General features: G+C 41.2%; 1 protein-coding gene across 5 annotated transcripts in view; it reads right to left on the bottom strand.

The window, feature by feature from the left end:
• The window catches only part of NFXL1 (nuclear transcription factor, X-box binding like 1), a 96,115-nt gene that overhangs the window by 73,855 nt on the left and 8,538 nt on the right, over positions 1–13,722 (bottom strand). The window contains exon 1 of one of the 5 annotated variants that reach the window (XM_050947501.1): positions 9,855–10,455. The exons of the other annotated variants lie outside the window; for them this stretch is intronic. Within the exon in view, the coding sequence (XP_050803458.1) occupies positions 9,855–9,955 (101 nt within the window). The 5' untranslated portion in view covers positions 9,956–10,455. Of the gene's footprint in view, positions 1–9,854; positions 10,456–13,722 lie in introns of those variants that run through there. 5 annotated transcript variants of the gene reach the window in all.

The raw sequence follows: 13,722 nt of genomic DNA, 5'->3' as shown, positions 1-13,722 counted from the left end.
AAGAATATGTATGCAAAACATTTAAGGTTTTGTTTAATAAAAATAAATGTTATATGCTGTTGTGTGTTTAATTAAATTCCAGTTACCACCCTAATACTGCTTGATACAAATCATGACCAAAAAGTTGTTAAAGCAATATTACACACCAAAATGTACAATTAAAAATCTGAAAATATTAAGTAATGTAACTGCTTAAATAGATGCATCTACTTATAGTGTACCCTCCTAGGTAGCAAAAAGGTGTGTGAAATCTAGTGTAAAGGCTCTATTTAACTATAAATCAACATACTGACCTATTTAGGTCCCTTCCAGTTCTACCTTTCTATGATTCTATGTTTTAATGGTCATGTTAACCAATGAGAATACATCTTTCTTTAGAAGATAATTGAAGTACAAATGGAAAAGCTGATTAAAATCAACTATTCAAATTGAGGCTAATAGCCGATTTAAAATCAACCTACATTGCTTTTTTGCAACTGTTTTAGTTAATAACGATATACCGGTAGTTAAATTTATAATACATCAGGGTGGCTGCTACACACTAGTTTTTAAATGCATAATCTCACTATGACAAATACTTCAGGCACCCAGCTCCACAATACCTTTTCCATGAACAATTGTAAACTTGAGAGCATTTAGTATAGCAAACCTTTAGAATAATATTTTACACCTCAAGTAATATCCAAATACTACAATTTTATTCCAAAACAGTCCTCTGCATAGGACTAAGAACACTGACATTAAAAACTGGGAACTCTTACTGGATTAGACTCCTAAGATATGCAAATCAAAACCTATACATTACAAATATAGGTCTACAAGAGATTTCAAGTTACAGTAGCCTAACAGCTGGGACTTGCTATAGTCAGTCCTTGAAAAGTATCAGTAGACTTAGGGACCAATGACAATTCACAACCGCAAGGGCTATAAATAAACGTAACAGGTGGTATAAGAGTATAAAGATCATATAATTCTGATTACTACCTTGCTTGTTTCTCCCCCCATTTCCAAAGGGTCTATATAATGTCCTGCCTCTTTAAATGGTGGGTACTCTGTACTCAGAACAAAGCCTCACTTCTGTTACCAAAATAATGAAAGTCTCCAGATCAGACAGCTGTGTTTAAAATCAGTTCCTTCTTTGTCTAGCTCCTTAACTGCTCGGTCCAAATATAACACGGGCAACAAGGATCTTCTAACCCACGAGTGTCCAGTGCTCCCACTGACTGCCCAAGAAGGAAAAAAAGCAAATAAAGAAAGTTTTCCTGTGGAAGAAAGTGTCCAGGAGGGCACAAAGTCCAATAGGAGGGAAGAGAAATGTTGATGAATTAGGCAAAAACCGTAAAACATGGGTAATGTGCCTCAAACAATCTGAGCAATTTGTAGTTTATAATTCCATTCTAGAAGGACAAATTTCAATATTGCTGATAGTAATGGGTTGGAAGGCATACAGATTGCTGTGTGACTTCTTGTCTCCAATTATGCCCAGAAATGCCACAATTACTGAAAAAACAAACATTTCTCTCCTGCCCCATTGATGATAGCAGAATGATATTGGGTCTATCAAGGAAGCAAGAGAGCCAGTAGTACAGTTCATTGCTGCTCTAAAAAAAAAAAAAAAAAAAAATCTAAGTACTGTCGTACAGACAAACATTAAGTTATGCCCTATGTGACCAATCTGTCTCTGGATTACACAATGATCAGATCTGAAAGAAGTTACTGACTGTATCAGCGCTAGCATTCAAGGCTGTTGATGTAGCTATTGCCATGGAAACTGCAGAGAAGGAGTCTCTGAAATTTAAAGCGAACCAAGAAATACACCCCCTAAATTGGCGAGTCAGAGGACAAAACGTACGGAATTTCCATGTGGCCATCATATGCAAACTATATACCACTGAGAATTGCTAGGCATACCAGGTCATTTGCAGGAAGTGCCAGAAGAAGAGACACATTGTCATGACCTGTCACATAATTCAACAACTAGCAACACAGAGTAACCATCCATCCAAGAAGAGACCTATGAAGACTGAACCTAAGCAAAGATGGAAGTCAGAAATTAATGTGGAAAAAGACAAAGCTCTAGTGACATTCAGCGAGTCCTAGAATTGCACGTTATCAGAACTTAAGTAAGAGATGGCTCCTGGGTTACACTCTTGACTGAGGGAGTTCCTACAAATATGGAGCTTGATACTGGAGTGGCTGTCTCAAAAGATTTAAGAGATTTAAGGAGAAAAGTTAATTCCAAAAATGGAGACTCCAGGTGCAAGTTCAACAAAATATACAAGGGTAACACAAATTGATTGTCCATGATTATTTGGCAGAACTTGGCTTGAGCAGCTGAACTGTATCAAGGTAATCACAAAACACCTTGACACCTTCAAAAAATACTGTACGATCACTCCGAAGTTTTTGAAAAAGGGCTTGGACAAATAAGCAACCCATCAGTGAAGCTCACTGTTAAATCTGACATACAGTCAAAATATTGCAAGCCCAGAGTTGTGCCTTATTCTCTGAAGCCTCCAGTGGAAGCTGATGTGGACTATCTAGTGAACATCAGAATCTTGTCACAGTTTCACACAGTCAGTGGCCTACACCCATTCTACTAGTGATCAGGAAGGACGGCTCCGTCCGAATTTGTGGAGATTTCAAAGTGAATCCAATTTTATGTGCAAACCAGTATCCACTACCTCCTATTGAAGATTTGTTTGCTACTATTAGCAGAGGACAGCGTTTCAGTAAATTGGATTGCTTGATGCATACCTACAAATAGAGAGTGATCTGGCATCTTGCAAATATCCCACAACACGTGAAAAAGCTTATTTTGCCATATCAGGTTACCTTTTGGTGCCACGTAGGCACCTGTGCATTGCAGAAAGCTACAGATGAGATTCTGAAGGGACTGAATGGAGTTCAATGCTATTTTGGACAATATCCTCACTACTGAAGGGATCAAGAGGATCCTCTTCAAAATTTGGATGCTGTTTTGCAACATTTTGAAGACTATGAACTGAGAGAACATCAAGACAAAAGTGAGTTTTTCAAACCTTCAGCTGAATATGTAATTGATGCCATGTAATTGATGCCAGGGGCTTAAAAGAATCACCAGAAAAAGAGAAGGCAATTCTTCAAGTGTCACTGCCAGAGAGCATGTCACAATTCCATTCATTCTTAGGACTGCTTAACTACTATTGTAAATTTCTGCCTAATGTGGCAACTGTTGGTACCTTTATATGAACTGCTAAGAGAAAAATAAAAAGGAAATGGACTAGAGAATGTGATTGTGCATATAAGGAACCAAAGAAACTGCAATGGCTGTCTGTCAACATAAATTAGGTTGACTTAATTTTGTAGTGTAGCCTTGCCCTAAGACTAATAATATTTTACCAGCACAAAGACCACATCATTCAAACTCGCTTTTTCCCCCTATAACAACTGTAACTGTTCAATCACTTATGAACTATTGCCAATATCTTAATGGTTCACCATGGTCAAGTGATAACTCAATTTCCTGACTTTGGTAACTCAAATTTCAGCCATAACGCTTTAGATCTTAAAAATAAAAAAAGCTATTCTTTGGTTCAAAGAACTAATATAGTAGGTAACTGCACACAGACAAAACGAGAAATCCTTTTACGTATATAGAATTATGCAGCTGAATAACTGTAGCCATTGTGCATTTATTCAAATATGCAGATAGGTATACACAGTTTAACTATCCTGACAGGTAATATACTGCTCTGACAATACATTGTTTCCACTTAAACATAATTGTTTTTCCAACTAATTTCCATGCACACCCCTAGCAACTCCCAGCATTTTTCACTAGCAGTTATGCATATGCGAAGTCTGAATTTTAAAAACAAGTTAATTCACACGAGACTTAGGCAATACACTTACAGTTGTCTAGTGCTGCCTCAAACCCTTCCTATATGGACGGTAGCTAAACTTAAGCCAGAAAAAGCAGAGTTAAGATAAAGAACTTAAACGTTTGAAAACATGGAAATAAAGGATTAATGTAACTCATTCACATAATCCCTTTCCAGCAACCACAACTCTACCCTCCCTAGAGCTGGCAGTACTACTAATTATGGTTTTGCACAGTCTGTTTCATAATAAGCAGACAAATTACTAACAGTGCCATTTCTACTGGGTCCCAAAAGGATTGTATTCCATTATTTACCTGCATGCACTCCAAATGCCTTTCAGCACAATAGACGTAACCATACCAAATGGTGGAGGGATTAATTGCAGTAAGTTGCCAAAGTTGATACTGCCAGATATGGCAAGTGCCTTAAGGGATCGAGAATCTCTTGTTTCTGCACAGAGTTATGGAAGTTCTCCAAACACAGAACCAGAATGGTGTATTCTTGCCAATGAGATTTTTAGCAGCCTGGTAGCACACACAACAGAGCACCTCAGTGCTCACTTGAATTATGTGAAGGTTTCTCTCTCATGAGTATGGAAAGTGGTTGAGTACAGGCCAGGCACAGCTAACTCGTTTGCTAAGCTTGACTCAAACATAATTTTTGCTTTAGTGAACAGGCTGTAACTGTTGCTATTACAGTATTCATGGACCACATTCCCACTATACTCAGTATTATTGGCACTTTTCATCAACAGATCTCAAAGTGCTTCACAATCTTGTATGAAGAGGGCCACGTCTGTCAGGGGAGAGCTGGCAGGTCGTTCAAAGAGGGTAGTGTTAAGACTAACAGCTATGGAGGTGGCATTACAAAATTAAGGTACTCTCTGGGTTTCAAGAAGTTTGAGTTTGCATTACCTTAACAATGCATTTTCTGCTTCTCAGGAGACAAACATTTAGCCATCCTCCAACATTCTGGAAGCGTGCAAAGCAGCACTAGGCAGCCCTATCTCTACATTTCATTTTTGTTTTCCTCTCTCCCTACAGTGCATTTCTTTGGGGGTTTTGTTTTTTTAAGAGTCTGAAGGTGGCTGGGGCTGAAATACCTGCCCTGCAACCTGGGGAAAACCCCCACAGCCAGTTAGAAGAAGCCTTTTAGCAAGGCACTAGAGTTCTGGAGCCTGTGGATGTTAGGGTCTTGGACATTTTGGGGTGCCAGCAATTCCTGTGGAATGGGGCAGAAGCATGTAAGCAGTGAGGCAACCTCTGCCTTGGATAACATTGTTCTGCGTCACCAGAAGGGAGCTACTCTTCAATGAGCTATGGACACTTCAAAACACTCACATACAATTTAGTAGGTACTAAATATAATGGTGGTTGGGTTTGAAATATATTTTAGAGCAGTGGTTTTCAACCCGTGGGACTAAGTCTAAGGGGATCTGAGAAAGACTGTCATTACCACAGAACAGTGGTTTTCAATGTGGGGTCCATGGACTATACTTAAAATTTCCAAAGGGGTCCACACCTCCATTTGAAAATTTTTAGGGGCCTGCAAATGAAAAAAGGTTGAAAGACCATTGTTTTAGACTAGAGCATAACAAAAACTCTCCTTTCCTCTTATTCTTACAAAATGAGGAAAATTCTATCAAGCAGAATTTTATCAAACTTTTAAGGCAAAATATCTGTACTTAGAAGAAGTAAAAAATGTCAGTGAAAAGGTCACTTGAAATAAAATACTAATTTGTAGTAGAGGAGGCACTGTCAGCCTATGCAACAGCTGAGGTGGTTGCCAGGTAAGAAATTTTATATTTAACAAACATGTAAAGACTGGACTGCAAACCTTTGCCACTGCAGGTTAACCATCTGTAGAATGCATCATATCACAGCTCATCTTTATTAGATTTAGTGGTGGTGACAGGAGAGATTTTGAAGTTGATGAGTAAACATTTTAACACTGACAGTGCATCGCACATTGTTCATAGTGATTCTTCATAGCAACCTAGTTCCTCACTAGGCTTTAAACTAGGTTTGATGGGGGCAGGTGATCAAAGCCCACAGGTTAGTCAAAAACAGGGAGACCTGGGAGAAGGGCCAGAATCTGGGGGGAGCATGGGCTGTTATAGTAGAAATAAGGGGGAGAAAAGACAGAACTGGAGGGGGGAAATGAAATCAGTATCTTAGATGTCTGTATACTAATGTGAGAAATATAGGGAATAATCAGGAAGAACTCGAAATGCTAGTAAATAAACACAACTATGACATAGTTGGCACCACAGAGACTTGGTAGGATAATACACAAGACTGGAATATTGGTATAGAGGGGAACAGCTTGCTCAGGAAGGACAGGCAGGGAAAAAAGGGAGGAGGTGTTGCCTTATATATTAAAAATGTATATACTTCGACTGAGGTTGAGATAGAAATAAGACAGACTTGCTGAAAGTCTCTGGGTAAGGATAAAAGGGGAAAAAACAAGGGTGACGTCATGGTAGGACAGACCACCAAACCAGGGAGAAGAGGTGGATGAGGCTTTTTTTTTTTTTTTTAAACTACTAACAAAATCATCCAAAGCACAGGATGTGGTGATGATGGGGTACTCTAACTACTCAGACATCTATTGGGAAAAACAATACAGCAGGGCACAGATTATCCAGTAAGTTCTTGGAAATATATTGGAGACAAATTTTCATTTCAGAAGGTGGAGAAACTACTAGGAGAGGTGGCTGTTCTAGATTTGATTTTGACAAACAGGGAGGAACTGGTTGACATTTTGAAAGTGGAAGGTAACTTGGGGGAAAGTGAACATGAAACAGTAGAGTTTGTGTTTCTAAGGAATGGTAGGAGGGAGAACAGCACAATAAAGAAAGGATTTCAAGAAAGCAGACTTTAACAAACTCAGGGAGCTGGTAGATAAAATCCCATGAGAAGCAAGTCTAAGGGGGAAAACAATTGAAAACAGTTGCCAGTTTTTCAAAGAGACATTATTAAGGGCACAAGAGCAAACTATCCTATCTTTCCTACGCAGGGGGAAGTATGGCAAGAGACCAATCTGGCTTAACCAGATCTTCAATGATCAAAAACTCCAAAAAAGGGGGGGGGTGCCCTACAAAAAGTGGAAACTTGGTTAGATTACAAAGGATGAATATAAACAAAACACCACACTTATGCAGACAAAATTAGAAAGGCCAAGGCACAAAATGAGATTAAACTAACTAGGGACAAAGAATAATGAGAAAACATTCTACAAATACATTGAAAGCAAGAGGAAGACCAAGGATAGAGTAGGCCAGTCACTCAGTGAGGGAGGAAAGACAATAACAGATAATGTGGAAATGGCAGAGGTGCTTAATGATTTCGTTTTGGTTTTCAACAAGAAGGTTGGTGGTGATTGGACATCTAACACAGTGAATGCTAGTGAAAATGAAGTAGGATCTGAGTCTAAAATAGAGAAAGAACAAGTCAAAAATTACTTAGATAAGGTAGAGGTCTTCAGATCACCAGGGCCTGATGAAATACATCCTAGAATACTCAGGGAGCTGACTGAGGAGATCTGAGCCATTAGCAATTATCTTTGACAAGTCATGGAAGACGGGAGACATTCCAGAAGACTGGAAAAGGGCAAATATAGTGCCAATCTATAAAAGGGGAAATATGGACAACCCGGGGAATTACAGACCAGTCAGCTTAACTTCTGTATGTGGGAAGATAATGGAGCAAATAATTAAGAAATCAATTTGCAAAACACTGGAAGATAATGAGGTGATAAGTAACAGTCAGCATGGATTTGTCAAGAACAAATGGTGTCAAACCAACCTATTAGCTTTCTTTGACAGGGCAACAAGCCTTGTGGATAGTAGGGAAGCCATACATGTGGTATATCTTGACTTTAGTAAGGCTTTTGATACTGTCTCGCATGACCTTCTCAAACAAACTATGGAAATACAATCTAGATGGAGCTACGATAAGGTGGGTGCATAACTGGTTGAAAAATCATTCCCAGAGAGCAGTTATCAGTGGAAGGGCATAACAAGTGGGATCCCACAGGGATCAGTTCTGGGTCTGTTCAATATCTTCATCCTTTATTTAGATAATGGCATAGAGAATACACTTATAAAGTTTACGGACAATACCAAGCTGAGAGAGGTTACAATGGCTTTGGAGGATAGGATTAAAATTAAAAATGATCTGAACAAACTGGAGAAATGGTCTGAGGTAAATAGGATGAAATTCAATAAGGACAAATGCAAAGTACTCCATTTAGGAAGGAACAATCAGTTGCACACATACAAAATGGAAAATGACTACCTAGGAAGGAGTACTGCGGAAATAGATCTGGGGGTCAGAGTGGATCACAAGCCAAATATGGGTCAACAGTGTAACACTGTTGCAAAAAACCAAAAATCCTTCTCGGATGTATTAGCAGGAATACTGTAATCAAGACAAGAAATAACTTCCTCTCTACTCCGCTCTGATTAGGTCTCAATTGGAGTATTGAGTCCAGTTCTGGGCATCATGTTTCAGGAAAGATGTGGACAAATTAGAGAAAGTCCAGAGAAAAGCAACAAAAGCTACTAAAGGTCTACAAAACATGACCTATGAGGGAAAACAGAAAAAAATGGGTTTGTTTAGTCTGGAGAAGAGAAGACAGGATAATAGTTTTCAATTACATAAAAGGTTGTTACAAGGAGAAGGGAGAAAAATTATTCTTAACCTCGGAGGATAGGACAAGAAGCAATGGGCTTAAATTGAAGCAAGAGCGGTTTAGGCTGGACATTAGGAAAAACCACTTCTGACGGTTAGGAAGTTAAGTACTGGAATAAATTGCCTAGGGAGGTTGTGGAATCTCCATCATTGGGGATTTTTAAAAGCAGGTTGGACAAACACCTGTCAGGGATGGTCTAGACAATACTTAGTCCTGCCTTGAGTGCAGCGGATTGGACTAGATGACCTCTCGAGGTCCCTTCCCATTTTATGCTTCTATATTATGATATGATTCTGACACAGTTATGATGCATTATATGCAAGATAAGTAGGTGAGACATCACTGGAAAGGATATGATTTCCTGAATATTATCATCCTATTTGTATGCATGTATCATTTTTGTATCTGAAGTTATGAATATTTACTATGTCTCTGCATTTCAAAAGTTGTTACACCTGGAGAACTCCCACTAGACAAGACACTTCCAGTCTAGACAGTGGGTGGGAAATGGCCCATTAGGAAATGTCTTAGGAGAACACCTCGGAGCCTTCCTGAGAACACTAGAGACAGCCTCCAAGTAATGGCTGCTAGGACTCTGCAAGGACATGTAATGAGACCATGTCTCCAGACTCCATCTTGGGATGTCAGTGTTTTTCCACAGACCAGCCTGGGAACCAAGCTTTGAAACAAAGAATTCCCACCCTATGCAAAAGCTATATAAGGCAGTGAGTGACATCATCTGAGGTTCTTCACTGCCTACACAAGAAGACTCCTGGAGATACCTGAGGAACAAAGACTGAACTGAGGCAAGTGCTGAAGCCAGACTAAAAGGATTTTTAGACATGCTTCCATGCTGATGAAACTCATTAAAAAAAAATGCATTAATTAAATTTGTGACTGAACTCCTTGGGGGGAGAATTGTCTGTCCTCTGCTCTGTTTTACCCACATTCTGCCATATAGATCATGTTATAGCAGTCTTGGATGATGGCCCAGAACATGTTCATTTTAAGAACACTTTCACTGCAGATTTGACAAAACGCAAAGAAGGTACCAATGTGAGATTTCCAAAGATAGCTACAGCACTGGACCCAAGGTTTAAGAATTTGAAGTGCCTTCCAAATCAGAGGGACGAGGCGTGGAGCATGCTTTCAAAAGTCTTAAAAGAGCAACACTCCAATACAGAAACTACAGAACCTGAACCACCCAAAAAAACCCAACAATCACCACCAGCCTTCTGCTGGTGACATCTGACTCAGATAATGAAAATGAACATGCATTGGTTTGCACTCACTCACTCATGCCCGTCACCCCAATCGGGGTATGGGCCGCCAACCACAGATCTCCAGAGTCCTCTATCCTGAGCCATTCGCTCTAGCTGGTTCCAGGTATAGCCCATTTTTTTGCTATCAGCCTGAAGGTCGCGTCGCCAGGTGTTTCTTGGACGGCCTCTTTTCCGCTTGCCTTGGGGGTTCCACCGCAGTGCCTGTCTGGTGATGTTAGTTGGCTGCTTACGTAGTGTATGTCCTATCCAACCCCACCTTCTCCTTCTGATTTCTTCCTCTGCTGGGAGTTAACAGGTCCTCTCCAAGAGGTGGATGTTACTGATGGTGTCTGGCCAGTGGATCTGGAGAATCCTTCTGAGGCAGCTATTAATGAAGGTCTGGATCTTCCTGATGGTTGTTTTGGTTGTCCTCCAGGTTTCAGCTCCATATAGTAGGACTGATTTCACATTGGAGTTGAACAATCGAATTTTTATTGCCAAAGACAGCTCTCTGGAGCTCCAGATGTTCTTGAGCTGTAAGAAGGCTGCTCTTGCCTTACCAATCCTTACTTTGATGTCTGCGTCTGTGCCACCCTGCTGGTCGATGATGCTACCTAGGTAGGTGAAGGACTGCACTTCTTAAAGGGGGCTTCCATTCAGTGTGACTGGGTCATTGCTGATGGAGTTAATCCTAAGGATCCTGGTCTTGCCCTTGTGAATGTTGAGGCCAACCTGTGATGACGTGGCTGCCACTACGTTGGTCTTCTCTTGCATCTGCTGTTTACTGTGCGAAAGGAGTGCAAGGTCGTCAGCAAAGTCCAGGTCATCAAGCTGGGTCCACAACGTCCACTGGATTCCGTTCCTACGCTCGTAAGTGGATGTCTTCATAATCCAATCGATGACGAGGAGAAAGAGAAGTGGTGACAACAAGCATCCTTGCCTGACTCCAGTTTGCACCTGGAAGCTGTTAGTAAGCTGCCCTCCATGGATCACTCTACAGTGTATACCATCATATGAGTTCTTGATCAGGCTGACCACCTTTGCTGGGATGCCGTAGTGCCGAAGTAGCTTCCAGGGGGTCTCTCGATCCACGCTATCGAACGCTTTCTCAATCAACAAAGTTGATGTACAACGAGGAGTTCCACTCCACAGACTGCTCAACTATGATGCGAAGTGTTGCTATCTGGTCCATGCATGCTCTATTCTGCCGGAAACCTGCCTGTTCATCTTGTAGCTGTGGATCAACGGCATCCTTCATTCTCTGTAAGAGGACTCGGTTAAAGACCTTCCCTGGCACCGACAGGAGTGTGATTCCTCTATAATTGGCACAGTTGCTAAGATCTCCTTTCTTGGGGATTTTGATGAGATATCCCTCTTTCCAGCCTACCAGAATCACTTCTTCTTCCCATATCTTCTCAAAGAGGGGGTACAGCATTTCCACTGAAGCATCCAGGTCTGCTTTCAGGGCCTCTGCTGGGATGTCATCAGGTCCAGCAACCTTCCTATTCTTCATCATGGTGATGGCTTTTCTGATCTCATCTCTGGTTGGTTTATCGCAATTAAATTGGAAGGTCCTCGTTGGCTGGGTTGATATCTGGTGGATTTGGTGGTGCTGGTCTGTTCAGGAGTTCTTCAAAGCGCTCCACCCATCTGTTCATCTGTTGTTCTATTCCTGTTATAGACTTTTCCTGCTTGTCTTTAACGGGACGTTCTGGCTTGCTGAACTTTCCAGACAGTTGCCTGGTAGTATCATACAGCTGTTTCATATTACCGCTGTATGCTGCCTGCTCCGCTTCTCCTGCCAGTTCATCCACATACTCTCTGTTGTCCTTCCTGATATTCCTCTTCACTGCTCTATGGGCTTCAGCATACTCTTTTTGAGCTTTGGCCTTTGCTGCTCTAGTCCTGCTGTTATTGACCGCTGCCTTCTTCTTCTTTCTGTCTTCTATCTTGATCAAGGTCTCTGCTGTGATCCACTCTTTCTGCTGGTGTTTCTTAATTCCAAGCACTTCCTGGCATACTGACCTAAGTGTCTCTCACTTTCTGCCATCTGTTTAGTACACTGTCTTCCTCTTGCTCAGACCGATCCTGTAATACTAAAAACTTATTCTTCAGCGTCAGTCCAAAATCTTCCTCGGTCTTATGGTCCTTCAGAAGGCTGACGTTGTACTTCACTCTTCTGTCTGACACGTCTATCCAGTTCTTTTTCAGCTTCAGCTTCAATCTGGCCACCACTAAGTGATGGTCGGACGCCGCGTCTGCTCCTCTTCTAACTCTAACGTCCTACAAGGATCTTCCGAACTTCTTGCTAATGCAGATATGATCGATCTGATTTTCTGTCATGCCTGCTGGTGATACCCAGGTACTCTTGTGGATCCGCTTGTGAGGAAAGATGCTACCTCCTATGACCAGGTTGTTAAGTGCACACAGATCCACAAATCTCTCTCCATTCTCACTCATCTCTCCCAGAGCGTGGGTCCCCATGACTTGTTCGTATCCTGTGTTGTCAGGTCCAATTTTGGCATTAAAGTCTCCCATAAGGATGATGATGTCTTTGTCTGGGAGAATCGCTAATATTTTCTGGAGTCTGTTGTAAAAATAATCTTTGTCCTCCTCTTCGCTGTCATTAGTTGGAGCGTAGCACTGAACAACATTCATCTTAATCCTCTTCATTTTAGTTCTGAAGGATGCGGTGATGATCCTGGGACCATGTGCCTCCCATCCAATCAGTGCTCTCTGTGCCTGCTTGGACAACATGAAGCCTACTCCCTGTGTGTGGGGTGCGTCGCTCTCTTTCTGTCCTGAATACAGCAACAGCTCTCCTGTCAACAGTCGTCTCTGTCCCGCTTGCGTCCATCTTGTCTCGCTAATGCCTAATAGGGTCAGGTTGTTGCTCCTCATCTCTGCTGCAACCTGCGCCGTCTTTCCTGACTCGTACATGGTCCTCACGTTCCATGTGCCTATGGTAATCCTCCTGGTTGCAAGAAGGGTAATTGGCTTAGTGGCTTCCTCATGGCTTTTACCACCCAGCGTCATGCATCTTCGAGTTGAAGACCGTTCTTTTTCCAGGATAAAAGTCTCTGTTGTCTCTATTGTTGGCGTTTCTGTAGCAGGCTGATTTTTTTACGAGGTGGAGTTGCTAGCCCCACGCCCAACCCTCCTCCTTTATCCTGACTTGGGACAGGCAGATGGCCCCAAAGGACCTCTCTGGTGGAGTTGGTTTGCACTACTTTGGATTGTTATTGAGCAGAACCTGTCATCAGCATGGATGCATGTCCCTGGGAATGGTGATTGAAGCATGAAAGGACATATGAATCTTTACCACATCTAGCATGTAGCCTGCATCGCAGATATTTACAACAGTGCCATGAGAATGTCTGTTCTCACTTTCACATGGCATTGTAAACAACAAGCAGGCAGCATTATCTCCTGCAAATGTAAACAATCTTGTGTGTCTGAGCAATTGGCTGAACAACAAGCAGGACTGAGTGGACTTGTGGGCTCTATTTGTTTTGGTTTTGAATGCAGGTTTTTTGTACATAATTCTACATTTTTAAGTTCAACATTCTTGATAAAGAGATTGAACTACAGTACTTGTATTAGGTGAACTGAAAAATACTATTTCTTTTGCTTTTTACAGTGCAAATACTCAAAAATATAAAGTGAGTACAGTACACTTTTGTATTTTGTGTTGCAATTGAAATCTACATTTTCAATATAGGAAATGTCCAAAATGTAAATAAATGGTATTCTATTATCGTTTAATCACAATTTTTTTTAATCGCTTAAGATCTCTTTTGTAGTCAAACTCATTTTTGCTTGATCTAAACCAATGTGTGGAAATCATAACTCAAGGGCAAAAGGCTGTTGATACTCCTCTCCACATTGAGGGAGGAAGCAAA

Source organism: Gopherus flavomarginatus, chromosome 3, assembly GCF_025201925.1.
Source record: "Gopherus flavomarginatus isolate rGopFla2 chromosome 3, rGopFla2.mat.asm, whole genome shotgun sequence".
In the NCBI taxonomy this organism is placed as follows: domain Eukaryota; kingdom Metazoa; phylum Chordata; order Testudines; family Testudinidae; genus Gopherus; species Gopherus flavomarginatus.
The sequence above is the reverse complement of the archived record's forward strand: the minus strand, read 5'-3'. Positions and strand labels throughout refer to the sequence as shown.